This window comes from Ambystoma mexicanum, chromosome 13 (assembly GCF_040938575.1).
Source record: "Ambystoma mexicanum isolate Mex_15411 chromosome 13, UKY_AmexF1_1, whole genome shotgun sequence".
In the NCBI taxonomy this organism is placed as follows: domain Eukaryota; kingdom Metazoa; phylum Chordata; class Amphibia; order Caudata; family Ambystomatidae; genus Ambystoma; species Ambystoma mexicanum.
The window spans coordinates 752,010,124-752,026,873 of record NC_090938.1 but is presented as its reverse complement, the minus strand read 5'-3'; the positions used below and the strand labels follow the sequence as shown (position 1 = coordinate 752,026,873).

Genomic DNA, 16,750 nt, shown 5'->3' with positions numbered 1-16,750 from the left:
CGAAAAATAGAGAACATTTTAATTAAATATATATGGTAGTGGGGTAAGGGGTTAAATTGGGCGGGGATGGAGTGGGCTAAAAAGGATAGAAAAACAGAGAGTTTGGGGGAAACCCCCCCCCAAATAAAAAGAAAAAAGAAAATTTCAGTATTTTTCCAGAATTTTGACCACTCTGAAATGTAGCACTCCGTATTTACCTTCGGTAAAATCACATATAACCCATTTGTTCACCCTACTCACGACTGCGCTTCGGTCGAAGCGCTGCAGTTGTACAAACAGCCCAGTCAGGGCTAAATAATGTAACTTTCCTGGCTCTGAATGTCAAGTTGCAGGGTTCTGCGGAAATAGGAGGTAAACTATGTGAGATCAATTCAGCGGATTACAGGCGATCAATCGAATCCAATTGTTAAATGCGCTCTCTCTGGAGGCGATCATTACATGGCGAGGCTTTGACCCTACACGCGCCTGGGGCCGAGGTGATGCTGAAGGCCTCGTCACTTCCTGTCACCCTGGTGCAGAGCTATGAACACATCGATGAGCTTCCTGTATTGCTTTTAGGTGGGTGCCATGTCTGTTTCACTGAGTGCAATGACACAAGACTGCTTCCCGATATTCAGGACTACGGGAAAGCCGCATTTTGCGCCATGTCTGTTTCACTGAGTGCAATGACACAAGACTGCTTCACGATATTCAGGACTACGGGAAAGCCGCATTTTGCACCATGTCTGTTTCACTGAATGCAATGACACAAGACTGCTTCAGGACTACGGGAAAGCCGCATTCTTGAGGCGCTCAAGCACTGGAGACAAATCAAGTTTGACGCCGATGTGGGCCTGAGGGATCGGCGGGGAGCAAGGGGCAAACAGGCTCCCTTACAGCTAGTCATGATGCCAACATCTTCAGATTAATATGAAAGCAGTACAGTAAATAACTTGAAACTGATAAGCAAGAGACCTGAATTGTCATGGGAAAATAAAGTGCAAGTGGGTGGTGGCCGGTGAGTGGGGGGGATGCTTATGGTGCAGAATTGCTTCTGTTCTGGTTTTGGGAAGGCCTGTGTGAAGCACCGTTTTGCCCTTTCGCAAAAACGGAGGCAATATTTTTGGGGTCTCAGATCTGGGGATCTGTTGATCTATGGTAGGTTCGCGCAAAATGGGCAGTGCCCACCCCCCCCCTCCCATTATCAAATAGACGGCTATGGTGGGCACCACAACCAGACCAGGCCCAGAGACATGCGCAGGAGTTCCGCTCCCCACTGCAGGAACCTTGAACAGCCGTGCATGGCCAAGGATCATAGCTTGGCTGAAGCATGTCGCTCCCCCAGACAGGCAAGACCCATTAGGTATGCTAGCTGGGTCTAGTCACAGACAGGGGCACTTCTGTCCTCCTCGCCACGCAGCCCACTGAAGCATTGCGGTCAGAGCCCTGCCAATGCACAGTGTCTGCTTGCACGTGGCTCTGACGCTTCAGCTTTCCGAATCCCAACACTTCCTGTTTCCTGTTGAAGAACGTAGGATCTGAAGCTGGAGGCAGATCGGGGGGAAAACAGGGTGGCGAGCAAGTCAGAAGCAGGTAATATGAAAATGGGTATGTGATAGGAAAGGTATGTGCAAGTGTGAGCTAGCATCTGCAGGTTTATGTGTGTGCGTGCATGCGCGTGCCCGTGGACCAAGTCTGGCATATGGTTGTGGCTCTGTTTGCATCACAGATGTTTTGTAGGGCAATTTGGACATATACTGGGCACAGGTACCAGTAATAATGCAGAGATATATTGTGGGTACAGCATTATAAAACTTTGTTTAAATGACAATACTGGCATATATTATGGGGACAGGCATCATAAAAATATGCTTTAATGGAATCCTTTATCACATTTCAAGACCTACCACGTCCTCTACGCAGACAATCCTCACAGTGGCTACAATACGCTGGGCTCCGCCGAGCAGCTAAAAAAACTTGGGCTGAGTTTCCAGTGCAACCACCCGACACAGGGTGGGGTGGCCAGATTGTATGACTTGTTGTAAGGCTGTGACTGCAAACCCCTGGTGAGACTCCGAGAGGCCTGGGCTAGGGATCTAGACATAAACATTACTGATGACATCTGGGAATCCATGTGCCAACAGACCCGAGCTGTATCCCTCAACGCCAGATTTTGCCCAATACAGTTTAATATACTACATAGATTCCACTACAGCCCGGCCAGGCTACATATCTTTTCACGCACACCCACTCTGCCCTGTGCCCCAGATGCCACGCAGACAAGGCGGGATATTTCCACATGCTTTGGAGATGCCCAAAACTGCAAGAATACTGGAATGGGATTTGTGATATCATGGCAGAGATATTCAATTGCACTATAGATCCTACCCCGTCCAACTGTTTGTACCATCAATTTGAACAATTACAACTTAGCTTTCGCAGAATGGTGAGCCTCTGTATGCTGTTAGCACCCCGAAGTGTGCTGATGTTGTGGCTACACCCCACCTGCCCATCTGTGGCACAGTGGCTGCGGGCTGTTACGTGGGCATCGGACATGGAGGAGCGTTGGTCCTCACTGCAACCTGTGAACGGCAAACCAATAGACATATGCCCCCCCCCCTTTCACAATTACTTGTTATTAACTCAAACGTATACACAGGATATCGAGAGCTTGCCAACCGATTAGCGATTCCCCTTCTCCCTATATCCTTTTTTTGTCCAATTGTGCATAAGTCCCTGCTCATGATAAACTATGTTTCAATCACTGTAGAGTTAACATTAACAACCAAAATGTAATGTTCCTACTCCTGTCAATGCTGCTGTCTTTTTCTCCTGTTGTAATGTCAAGCACTCTATAAAGTTTTTTTGTGTTTTTAAATGTGCTTTAAAGTGACAATTTTGGAATATATGTTGTACCGAGGCCTCATGAAAATGGGCTTTACAGTGGGAACGCTGGAATCGATTGTGTGCACAGACAATTAAAATGTGTTCTAAAACGCTCTTGTGTACTGCTGGAGAAGGGTAATCTACTGGGTCTTTAGCTTTTTCTCCTACATAATCGATGGAAAATGATATACCTTTATAGAAAATGTTCCTAAAATGTTTGCAAGAAAATACATCATTTCAAACAAATCTGTTAAGAAGATTTTTTGTTTTTGCTGAGGCAGGGGAGGGGGGACACCATTGAACCCATTTAATCTGGTTCATGCTTGCTCACTGACCTTGCTCTGGCCAACTTGTGGAAAACCTGTGCACCGCCCACATTCAGAGGTCACCAGCCACCACTGCCCATGGCCGAAGGCCTCAAGAGAGACTCTGTCCCCAGTGTTAGGTTTTTGGCAGGAGTCCATAGGATTATGGTAGCTGTTGTCGGTCCGGGAGGGCCTTTGGCGGATGAAATGCTTGTTGAGGTCCGACAGGTTTTCAGGGCCTTTGTCCCAGTCAGCTCGCAGAGTAATACGCAATTATTAATTCAGCGTTTTACTCAACAGTGAACCATGGAGGGTTTCAAGTACCAGAGTGATGTGCTGTGTAAACTTTAAGTCTCATTATTAATGTTTCAATTTTATGTTGCACCAATCACAGTTCGTGTAAGGTTTACTTTGCCAATGCAACAGTCCGCGTGGGCAATATGTGTCGTTTAGTGTCAAATCTGTGGCCTAGCTGCAGAAACTATCAGGACTTTCTTGCGGGGGTGTCTTTAAAAGCGCCAGGGACACATTTCACAGCAACACCCATAGCAGTGATATTAGATGAGTCGGAAAGTTGAGCTAATAGACAGACTAAGCGACGTCTCCTAATGAAATCAGATGGAAGCGCTTCATGTAATGTGGCATTGGGGGAAGATTTTTTTTTAATTTCAAAATAAAGAAGGGAAAAACAAAATAATTCTTATAATAAGGTCCGCTAAAACAATATCACTTAACTTGCATACAAATGGCATGTTGTGCACAGTACTAGCTGCACAACCGTACACCACACCCACAATGCACGATTTAGCAATGCCCCATGGAGTTTACCACAACACAATAAATGACATATTTCATAACATTGCTATTTATTCCATTATTTTAGGCGATTCATAGGGTGCCACAGATTGCTTCAATTATCAGGTCGCTTCCGGAAAAAGAGTCACTAAAAACGTCATGAATGAGGCCACAAATAGTGTCCCAATGACATCACAACCGGTATAGCGAATGGCAGCAATTGCACCCCCAAGAGCTTCAATAATCCCTTCCCAAGTGCGCTGTCAATAGCGTCACCAATAGCCGCAACAATATCATTGCTAACAGAATAGTCAATAGCTTCTGCAATGCCATCGCTAAACAATAGCATCACCAAGGCCTCAACAGCACCATCACTGACAGCCTATCAAGAACATCACTGGTAGTCTCAACAGCAGCATCACTAACAGCACTGACAGTAGTATGGCCAAATCCTCAACACATGTGCTAAGAGCACTGTCAATAGCATCACCAATGTTTCAACAACACCAACACTAACAATATGATCAATAGCATCCCCATGAGCCTCACAACACCATTGCTAACAGAACCATCAATGGCATCACCAAGAGTCTCACCAATCCCATCGCTAACAGCACTGTCAATACCATCACCGGTAGTCTCAACAATGCCATCACTAACAACACTATCAATAGCATCACCGGTAGTCTCAACAATGCCATCACTAACAACACTATCAATAGCATCACTGGTAGTCTCAACAATGCCATCACTAACAACACTATCAATAGCATCACCGGTAGTCTCAACAATGCCATCACTAACAACACTATCAGTAGCATCACCGGTAGTCTCAACAATGCCATCACTAACAACACTATCAGTAGCATCACCGGTAGTCTCAACAATACCATCACTAACAACACTATCAGTAGCATCACCGGTAGTCTCAACAATGCCATCACTAACAACACTATCAATAGCATCACCGGTAGTCTCAACAATGCCATCACTAACAACACTATCAGTAGCATCACCGGTAGTCTCAACAATGCCATCACTAACAACACTATCAGTAGCATCATCGGTAGTCTCAACAATGCCATCACTAACAACACTATCAATAGCATCACTGGTAGTCTCAACAACAGCATCACTAACAGCACTGACAGTAGTATGGCCACATCCTCAACACATGTGCTAAGAGCACTGTCAATAGCATCACCAATGTTTCAACAACACCAACACTAACAATATGATCAATAGCATCCCCATGAGCCTCACAACACCATTGCTAACAGAACCATCAATGGCATCACCAAGAGTCTCACCAATCCCATCGCTAACAGCACTGTCAATAGCATCACCAGTAGCATCAACACCACCACCACCACCAATGCATTTCTAACAATATCATCAATACCATCACCGGTAGTCTCAACAATGCCATCACTAACAACACTATCAATAGCATCACCGGTAGTCTCAACAATGCCATCACTCACAACACCATCAGTAGCATCACCGGTAGTCTCAACAATGCCATCACTAACAACATTATCAGTAGCATCACCGGTAGTCTCAACAATGCCATCACTAACAACACTATCAGTAGCATCACCGGTAGTCTCAACAATGCCATCACTAACAACACTATCAATAGCATCACCGGTAGTCTCAACAATGCCATCACTAACAACACTATCAGTAGCATCACCGGTAGTCTCAACAATCCCATCACTAACAACACTATCAGTAGCATCACCGGTAGTCTCAACAATGCCATCACTAACAACACTATCAGTAGCATCACCGGTAGTCTCAACAATGCCATCACTAACAACACTATCAGTAGCATCACCGGTAGTCTCAACAATGCCATCACTAACAACACTATCAGTAGCATCACCGGTAGTCTCAACAATGCCATCACTAACAACACTATCAGTAGCATCACCGGTAGTCTCAACAATGCCATCACTAACAACACTATCAGTAGCATCACCGGTAGTCTCAACAATGCCATCACTAACAACACTATCAGTAGCATCACCGGTAGTCTCAACAATGCCATCACTAACAACACTATCAGTAGCATCACCGGTAGTCTCAACAATGCCATCACTAACAACACTATCAGTAGCATCATCGGTAGTCTCAACAATGCCATCACTAACAACACTATCAGTAGCATCACCGGTAGTCTCAACAATGCCATTGCTAACCAATGGCATCACCAAAGACTACACTAACAGCACCATCAACAACACCAACAATAGCCTCAACAACACCATTGCTTACCAATACCATCACCAAAGCCTCAACAATGCCATCACTGACCCGGTCAATAGCCTCACCAATAGCCTCAACAACACCATCACCAACAGCACCATCAATCATCAATAGCTTCATCAATACTATCTCTAACCAATAGAATCACTGCAGTCTCAACAACATCATTGCTAACAATATCAATACCATCACCACAAGGCTGAGCAACAGCATTGATAACAGCACTGTTAATAACATCACCAATACCCTCCCAGACCGTGACATTTCCAGCAGCCTCAAAAATGCCACCAATCACGACATCCACAATAGCATCACTGTCAACATTAATAAAAGCATGACTGGTGACGTGGTGAGTGACATCACCTAGCACCACAGCACGAACAATGGCACCACCAACAATGACATCAATGGTAAGAGCAACAATAGAAACCCAGACATTCTTACCAATAGTAAGAAAAATAGCACCCCGATAACATGATCACTCCCTACACGATCAGAAAGAGCTTCGCCCACCACATTATCACCCACAGCATTGCCAACGGAATCTCTGATAGCATCAACAACAGCACCATGTACGCCCCTCAACAATGGCCCCCCCTGCCGCAGACTGCACAAACAATGGCATCACTGCCTCAACAATGGCCTCACCCAGCGCAGACTGCACAAACAATGGCATCACGGCCTCAACACTGGCCTCGGCCACCGCAGACTGCACAAACAATGGCATCACTGCCTCAACAATGGCCTCACCCACCGCAGATTGCACAGACAATGGCATCACGCCCTCTACAATGGCCTCCCCCACCACAGACTGCACAAACAATGGCATCACACCCTCAACAATGGCCTCACCCATCGCAGACTGCACAAACAATGGCATCACTGCCTCAACAATGGCCTCACCCACCGCAGATTGCACAGACAATGGCATCACGCCCTCTACAATGGCCTCCCCCACCACAGACTGCACAAACAATGGCATCACGCCCTCAACAATGGCCTCACCCATCGCAGACTGCACAAACAATGGCATCACAGCCTCAACAATGGCCTCACCCTGTCAAACCGGATATTAAATTATGCCTCTTATTACAAATGATTTGTATGTATATTGGCCTACGCCAAGTTGCTAGAAATTGTACGCGAATAACTCTCTGCGGCAAGGTCTTGACCTTAGAAAATTGATGTAAGTCGCCATCTTGAATCAAGCCTCCATTTTAGGTTAGAAACCGCCATTTTGGGTTTTTTATACAAAGTCACCCTGTAATCTAAAATGGCCGTCTCGTGTGTCCTTGTTCTTGCCTTAACCTCTCCAACCTCTGTAGGGGAGTTAATGTCCAACCTGCCCTCAGGCTACATGTTAGGGGGGTCATGTAGACCTTGTCCTTTATTGACCTCGGGAGCAGGGGATTACCTGAATTAGCAATGTTAAACTACAAGTATACAAGAATAGTAATGCTATCCGAATATAATATGCAAAACATCGTTTGATCTGTATTAAAGCAATATGTAAAGAGTTTAAATGTTAAATTAAAATGGAGTGTGTTAGTAAATGTATTGAAAAGCAAACCGCATGCACTAGATATTTAAATTGGGAAAGTGAACCTGGCGCGACCCTAGCCCAGTGGATGATTAACCTGTAAGAGGGCTGGACATCATTTTACAAATTGTATAAATGCGTCGATTTCCAGCTAGGAAATTCTATCACTGCTCACATTGAACCCTGCGGATGGTCTCTGTGATGTATTGAAGGCCAAATAGCTATTTGTGTACTTTGTTGAATACTGTACAGTTTTGTAATAAAGATTCTGGGAATCTTTATAAGCCTGTGTCAGTGTATTTTCCTTTTCTCGGTGTAACAGCCGTAATATTGTATTTTTTCTGATTCCACAGATGGCGCCCGATTAGGGACCCTCAAGATTGACTTTGTCTCGTTGAAGGTTGGCTCGGCTATCAGACCGGAATCGGATGGTGCAAACAGAACTGGCCACTCTAAGACGAGAAGTGAATTCCTCGACGAAACTGCACGATCCGATCCCTGGACGGTGAGCTGTAGCCCGAGACGACGTCTTGACGAGGGTCCATGTATTTGAGGTGGGTAAATTTGCCGAAAATCACCAGACACGTGGGTCCTTTGCATGGTCCTTAGTAACCCGATTGGGCCTACCAGTCCTTTAGTCAGGTGAATCGTGTCCCGATTCTTAATCTAACCCTGACAAATTTGAATTTGGAGCATTGTACTCGCGAGCACAATTATTTAACCAGGTAACACCAGAACTTTGATGTGCCTGGGAAATTGTCTGCCTGCTTTAGGGCATTTTTCCGCAGCGACAGAATCTCTGGAAGATAGCCGTCCCACACCACAGGAGGGTCGCCAGCATGTACTATGTACTGTAAGAAAGGCTTTGGTAGTATAGCATTTAATGACATTTGGCACAGACAAACCAGACATAATTCTAATCTCCGGTGGCCAACCAATGGTAGTTTTGAAATCCCTCGTATAGAATATTTAGAGTCTGTATTAGTAAAGAAAAAGGCTAGACCTGCAGCATTTGACGCGTTGCACAGTTGGAAAACAGAAGCTTTGCAGCAACAAAAGAGTAGAGAGAAACATATGCGTCGACATATGACGAGTGTCGAAAAGGCACGGTTATATGATCAAAATAAACAATTGGAGTCAGTCAGGAACATGGACAGGGCATTTCAATTAGGCATTCAGAAAATCTACCCTTCAAAAGATTTTCATACGTCAGACGAATTGATTAATAAACTTTTGCATGAACGAAGGCCAAATGCCTCCGTGCCACCTCCATATGTCCCTCCTCCTGGCGCTTTGCCTCTTCCTGTTGTAGTTCCCCCTCATATAGTTCCTCCAGTCCTCCCTGTTGTTCTTCCTGTTGTTTTTCCAGCCGTCACCCCTTTGTCTGCCCCCTTGCCTTCACCTGTTGTTATTCAGAATGTGCCTACTCTTCCTCTTCCAAGTGATCCTGCATCACTTGTAGTAGACCAGGGAGCAAGACCAAGGGTTGTGACTCGTAATACTGTGCCGCCAGACAAGAGGAGTGAATTGACTGCTTGGGCTAAACATTGTATGGAGAAGGGTGAACAAGCTGATGTTTTTTCCACACTTGAAAATGTAAAAGATATGCCTGAGAAAAATGTTTTTATCGAAGGATTAGGGACTCATTTAAGTATAATGTGGAATAGACTAAATGATGTAGATTTCCCACAAGAGTTACGGGATTTGAACGCCTTACCGGTTTCCAGAGATACTACGGAGAAGGTATATGAGCATGTTGAGAGGATTTTTGAGTATAGGAAGGAGTTGGAAGAGTTACAGAACGAGGAAGTAGATGTTGATAGTTTAGGTATTATGTACTTACAGAAACGGTTTTCTCCTTGTCGAGAATTAAAAGGTGAGGAAGCACAAATTTGTATAAAGGACGCGATAAGATGGATTTCGGATATGTCGATAACTCCAGATGAAGTATATGACACATATAGTCAATATACATTAGAAATGCAAAAGAAAGTGATACAGGTGATGGTAGAGCACCTGCAGAAAGAGTGTGTAAGAAGAAAGATGTGTTGTCCCGCATTCAAGCAGATGCTACCATAGAGGAAACTAAGAGATGGATCGAGGGTGCAGGAAGATTGAAGATGATGGGTGTTGGGTAGACAATGTTGAAGGCAAATGGTTACTCCCTGACGCCTACATTACAATGATGGTTATTATGGCTCATGGTCCGACACATGTGTGTGCGCGGAAGTTAACAAAAATGCTACACAGTGTATGGGCCAATGATAAGATTTTCAAAACTCTGGAGCGTTTTGTCCAGAACTGCATGGTTTGCTTGCAGCACAATTTAGGAAAAGGTACCTCGACTCCTAGAGGAAGTTTCGCTCCACCTTCTGTCCCGTTTGAGGTTATTCACTTTGATTTTATCGAAATGGAACGGTGTAACAATCTTAAATATGTATTGGTTGTTATTTGCGCCTTTAATAAGTGGGTTGAGGCCTTCCCGGTTAAAGATGCAACGGCCATAACCACGGAAAAAACTCTGTTGAAAGAGGTTTTTCCTAGGTTTGGGCTGCCGAGAGTCATCTGGTCTGATAATGGGACACACTTTATTGCCACTGTAATCCTGCAAATTTGCAAAGGATTACAGATTGACAAGCGGTTCCATTCAGCTAGACATGCCCGGAGTGCCGGATTAGTGGAAAGGCACAACGGCATTATAAAGAACAAACTTGCTAAGACTGGCACCAATCTAAAATGGCCAGACGCCTTACCGATCTTGTTACTATCGATGAGAACGACCCCTCAAACCAAGACTAGGCTCTCTCCCTTTGAGGTGGTAATGGGGAGACCTGCTAATATTTGGGGTATGCCAAAAAAGTCGCTCATTACGGAATATAGAAAATGTGCTTCTTTCAGACTACTGTAACCAGTTGACTAAAGATCTGTTTTCAATTTATCACCAGGTACGAGAGGCATTACCTGTACACTACGAGGGCCCCGGTCACAGTCTACGACCGGGGGACTGGATCCTCACGCAGGTTTTTGAGAGGTCGTCTTGCCTTGCACCTCGGTGGAGGGGTCCCTACCAAGTCCTGCTAGTCACCCAGACTGCCGTGCGGGTAGCGGGTCGTAAACACTGGTCCATGCTACGCACACCAAACGGATCCCACAGCCCGTGCCATACGATACAGAAGACACAGAATCTCTTCCCTCTGCTGTAACTAGCGTGCCTGAAACAGCAACAACCAACAAGGGAGAATCACCACTTCAGAATCCGCAGGGCCGGACAAAACGGCCATCTTGTATCCGCACTCCCCAACAGTGGAACTTCCGGATCAATTGTTTCTTGATCCCATTTCCGTCCGTTCACCACTTCCAGGAGGAAGTGACGACACTTTGTTCTCACCAGAAACTGCAAAATATAATTTGCACCCAAGGAAGTAAATGTACAGCATGGTCGGACTGTGCGACTGAGAAAATCATTTGAGGGCTTGTCTTTTTCGCCCGATTGTACGGAAAGATTCTGTTGGCTAAGGGTTGTGGGAAAGACATTAAGAAGACGCGCGACTGGTGTCGCCAGCAAACGAACAATTGGTGTTTTTCGATTGAAGACTACGATGCCTGCACCCGCTACCGCTCGTACTGAACTTTTAGATATAAATGTGACTAGCAGAGACAATGATAAAGTATGTAAGGGGACCCCCAAAGTGTATTGTTGCCTTCTCGTACTAATTACTGGATTTGTAATGACTTTTGGGTTTGGGTTATGGTATCTGGAAGAAGCATATCCGTTAGAGGACTTTTTACCCATTGAAAATGTATCTGTGATTCCCACTCCTTCTGTGCAATTGCATACTTTGTCGCCTAGAGATTCTTTGCATAGACGGAATTATCAGAATAATACCCTTTTGTTAATCATGAATGCCACTCATGCAATTTTTAATAAGACCAATTGCTGGATCTGTACACATCTACTGCAACATGTGGATAAGGGGCTAGGTTGGTATATTTACCCTTTGCCTCTGACAACTGCCTGTTACGCTTCTCTTAGAGCACTATTTTTTGGTCGATGGAATGACAGCATCTCAGGGAACTTTGATGGTACAAATTTGAATAGTTTTGAAAAGAATGTTTTGATGCCCCTGGGAGGCTCACTTTTTGCAAATAGAAGTAAGCCAAATGTTGCTTCTGTTAGGTCCTCAGATAGATTGTCTTGTCCTTTTCAGTCTTTAATCTCTTTCAAAATGGCTCCTATAGGCAATAAGGATGCCACGCCTCCATCTTATTCTGTTAATCACAGCCCCGATTCAGTATCCTTCTGCATACAGAGGAATGGAACACGGTCAATGGGTAATTTTAGAAAGTGTGCCAATGTTGCAAATTTGACTAGTGAAAACAGACCTCTGTACGTAGGCGAACCTGTCTATGTTGTTTGCGGTAATGGGGCATTTCCGTGGTTGCCCAGGGATTGGCAAGGAACCTGCTATTTAGCGATTCTATTACCTGGGGTATTTATTGCCAGTACTACAGAAATTTCAAAGACTCGTCCACGACAAGGTGTAAAAGGGGATACCCCAGCGCAAACTTTAGGAGATATTATGAAATCTTTTTTGCTATTTTTTGGGCAAATTACGAATTCAGAAGATATTAGGGGACTAGCGAGAGTATTGGAGAGAACCATCAATCGGACCACTGACATACTCTATAATATGACGTTAGAGCAGAGAGCGATAAGATTAGTGGCTCTTCAGAACCGGATAGCATTAGATGTCATCCTGGCAGAGCGAGGAGGAGTATGTAAATTAGTGGGGTCCGCTTGCAGCGTTTATGTTCCAGACTTCTCCCCAACGATCTTTAGGGCGATCCAAAATCTACATGTTCTTAGTTCAGAAGTACATGTTCCTGAGGGAAATTGGGAACTTGGTACATGGTTTTGGGACCTCCTACGGACATGGGGATGGAAGTTGTTCTCGGCCCTACTGATTATCTTGGGAAGTTTTTTTTTTCTTTGTTGTTGTATACAGTGTCTCCCTGGTATATGCTCAGTATTAGGGGGATGTTGCACGCAAGCAACAAGTGTATTAGGGAATAAAATATACGCCCCAAAGGAGCTCTCCAAAGAGTATCTGTTGAAAGAAACTCTGGTATCAGACCTAATGGCAATAGATATGTCTGACAATGATTCGGGGTGTATGGACGATGACGCATGGAGTTACTTGCAAGCAAATCAGAAGTAGTATTAGCACTTGGCATAGGCCAAAAGGAGGGTTTGTCAAACCGGATATTAAATGATGCCTCTTATTACAAATGATTTGTATGTATATTGGCCTATGCCAAGTTGCTAGAAATTGTACGCAAATAACTCTCTGCGGAAAGGTCTTGACCTTAGAAAATGGATGTAAGCCGCCATCTTGAATCAAGCCTCCATTTTAGGTTAGAAACCGCCATTTTGGGGTTTTTATACAAAGTCACCCTGTAATCTAAAATGGCTGTCTCGTGTGTCCTTGTTCTTGCCTTAACCTCTCCAACCTCTGTAGGGGAGTTAATGTCCAACCTGCCCTCAGGCTACATGTTAGGGTCATGTAGACGTTGTCCATTGTTGACCTCGGGAGCAGGGGATTACTTGAATTAGCAATGTTAAACTACAAGTATACAAGAATAGTAATGCTATCCGAATATAATATGCGAAACATTGTTTGATCTGTATTAAAGCAATATGTAAAGAGTGTAAATGTTAAATTAAAGAATAATGGAGTGTGTTAGTAAATGTATTGAAAAGCAAACCGCATGCACGAGATATGTAAATTAGGAAAGTGAACCTGGCGCGACCCTAGCCCAGTGGATGATTAACTTGTAAAAAGGACTGGACATCATTTTACGAATTGTATAAATGCGTCGATGTCCAGCTAGGAAATTCTGTCACTGCTCACATTGAACCCTGCTGGTGGTCTCTGTGATGTATTGACGGCCAAATAGCTATTTGTGTACTTTGTTGAATACTGTTCAGTTTTGTAATAAAGATTCTGGGAATCTTTATAAGCCCGTGTCGGTGTATTTTCCTTTGCTCGGTGTAACAGCAATAATATTGTATTTTTTCTGATTCCACAACCCATCACAGACTACACAAACAATGGCATCACGCCCTCAACAATGGCCTCTCCCACCACAGACTGCACAAACAATGGCATCACTGCCTCGACAATGGCCTCACCCAGCGCAGACTGCACAAACAATGGCATCACGGCCTCAACAATGGCCTCACCCACCTCAGACTGCACAAACAATGGCACAACAGCCTCAACAGTGGACTCGCTCACCACAGACTGCACAAACAATGGCATCACGCCCTCAAAGATGGCCTCATCCACCGCAGACTGCACAAACAATGGCATCACGCCCTCAACAATGGCATAACCAATAGCAGTGCAGAAAGAAAGGCGCCAACAGCATCGGCAAGGCCAACACCAACTGCATTGCTACTGAGTAGAAGTTAACTTGGTAGTGGGCGAAATGGCTCAAAAAAGATTACGGCCTAATTGGCTGTTCGACTCGACACAAAAATGATACGATATATTTTATTTATAGCGCGCCTATACACAAGTGTTTTTAAAGTGCAACGAGGCAGGGGAGAGGAACATGGGAGACACAACAATCTTACTAGGCCAGGTGACATTGAGATTGCGCAAGTGCAGGGGAGAGGGAAGGGGAGTAGTGCCAAGGGAAGGGGAGGAGGAGCAAGTGGAGACATAGGATCAAATATCGAAAACAAGAAGTGCGGCCAGCAGGTGGCCGTGCCGGGTTAAGTGCAGAAAACAAGTGTCAGGGATGCTGGACCAGTATTCTTTAATTCAGTATTACTGGTGGCTAAGGAAATGATACAACTGGGACGTAAAGAGAAGCGCAAATGTAAAAAGAGAAGCGCAAATGTAAAAAGAGAAGCGCAAATGTAAAAAGAACAGGATATGCGTTATTCAATTGCGCTCATTTAAAGAACATGCAGGTCACCTTATTCATAAAGGTGGCGGGTGCATTTTAGCACAACTGATGCGCTCGCCAACCCCTTCGCATAGATCATTTGGGATAGCACTCCGGCTCCATGCTGAGAGCAGATTTCACAATGATGGCCTCAGAAAGGGCTCGCCATTGTTAAATGGTACAAAAAAAAATCTCTCTCTGAAATGGAAGTGAGACGGACGCGGTTCACACTGCTGCTCGCCAGTTTAGAAGAACATACACAACAGGGTCGGACATGGCCCCCTCGTGCATTGTGCATTGCCCTACTCCTGTTCCAAACAGGGGCTGGGAAATGGGACTATTTTCTGTGCATTTCAAAGAGCATTCAGCTTGAGGATTTGGAAAGCACTCGGCAATGTGCAGAGACACCCCTGTGTTCGAGCATCCTAAGGTGAGCATCACAGGTACGCGTCCTAAGAGCAGAGGACACGTGTTCTGTTGGAGCAGCAGCATCTCATAACGTCCCCCAAAAAACCTTTTGAGAATCGCCCCCATCCTTGCTCAAAATTCACACAGAGTGTAAATGTTTTAGAACCCAAGTCGAGCTCTAGTGAGCTATGGATCTAATTGTTTCGTGCCGATTTGAGCCGAACTTGGACATTTACCGACTCGTCTTGGCTTGTGAGCCATCTCCACGGAGGCTCATATGGCTCAAGCCGATTCAAACTTTTTCTTCAAACTTATGAAGGGGTATTCGAGTCGAGCACTTAGGATATATCTGCGCTCTTGCACTTCCTGTCACTGAACTTCACAAAGGTTCAAGTATGAAAGAGCACAGAGTCCTGCCACCCCCCCCCCCCCCCTCAGTGCACTCGTTTTGACAGCCATCTCATTTCGGAGGAGGCAGCCGTCACTGCGGCGGGTAGTACGTGCACCTTCGCCTGCGGGGGGGGGGGGGGGGGTGGACAGCCCGCGATTCCTGTCACTGTGAGGCGCCTTAACGAGCAGCTGACGGCAGAGCGCCAGCAGTGACCTTTAAGGCTTCACTCGGCACAAGGCGGCGGGCAGATGACTCACGCCCCACGCGCTGGCACGGGGACTCGTCTTTCCTCAAGAAGAGGAGGGCAAAGGGCGTGTGTCCTACTCCCACGAAAGCCACGCGTGTCCTTGCCGTGGCGCGGGGAGGGAGGGCGTGTCTTTCACATACACACCAAACAAGCCACTGATATCAACATCATGGCCTGGCACGTGGGCCCTACAGCACTGCGGGCAAGGGGGCAGAGGCCGCTGGTCCCCCTTTACCAGTGCTTTATGTGGGATGCTGAATCGAGAGGGAGGATCTCGTTAGGGGCGTAGACTAAGCCACGCCATTAACGAGAGCCCCCCTTCGCCTAGGGGCTGGGCAGGTGAAAGCTGGGCACATTGGCATTATTTTCTTTGATGTGCCCAGCCCCTCCTTTTACACAAAAGAAAGAGCGGGGCACACCAAAGGTGTGACGCCAGTTCGCCCCAGCTCTCAGGCGCAGCAGGCAGCCCTTTCATTGAAGGAGCCGAGTGGTACAAAATCACGCGTCTCCTGGAGTTAAAGGCCTGTCTGCTGCGTGGGCACTCTTTACTCAGAAAAACAGAAAAGCTGGACCCTCCTCCTGTTTGATGCCGAGTACAGAGGCCTCAGGCAGCCATGTAGTTGAACCCTGTTGTACGTGGACAAAAGGGACGCTGCCGCTTTAAGGACACTCGATACAGCCCAGAACCCTGAATAATCACAGCCATCAAAGGGCCCATGGTCACAGCAACCGGAGAACTAGGAGACATTACCCGCAACTCCTCGTTCTTCAGGAAGTTATACCTGGAAGAACCTGAAACATAAGAGACACTCGACGAGAACCAGAGCGAGGAAGAAGAAGCAGACTGGCGAAAGTCGAGAATCACCGGGAAGACCCTCAAGGACAATCAAGAAACCAGTGAGACTCATCGAGCAGATGTAACTGGACTCCCTTGTTAAGTACGGGGGAGGTGTTGTACGTGGACAAAAGGG

General features: G+C 45.7%; 2 protein-coding genes across 2 annotated transcripts in view; both read right to left on the bottom strand.

Moving 5' to 3' along the window:
* The window catches only part of LOC138521901 (regulator of G-protein signaling 3-like), a 346,623-nt gene that overhangs the window by 255,931 nt on the left and 73,942 nt on the right, over window positions 1-16,750 (bottom strand). The gene's annotated exons all lie outside the window — the stretch shown is intronic.
* LOC138520530 (fap1 adhesin-like) lies at window positions 4,452-6,178 on the bottom strand. Its single transcript, XM_069632876.1, has 2 exons — window positions 5,229-6,178; window positions 4,452-5,109 (listed from the first exon to the last, which is right to left on the bottom strand). Exons 1-2 carry the CDS (start codon window positions 6,176-6,178, stop codon window positions 4,452-4,454), a joined length of 1,608 nt encoding a protein of 535 aa, XP_069488977.1.

Excerpts from the sequence above, each read along its gene's own strand:
- LOC138520530 (XM_069632876.1), bottom strand. The coding sequence starts at position 6,178 with ATGCCATTGGTTAGCAATGGCATTGTTGAGACTACCGGTGATGCTACT. Across the intron at positions 5,110-5,228 it reads GTTCTGTTAGCAATGGTGTT|TGCTGTTAGTGATGCTGTTG; the intron begins GTGAGGCTCATG and ends TACTACTGTCAG.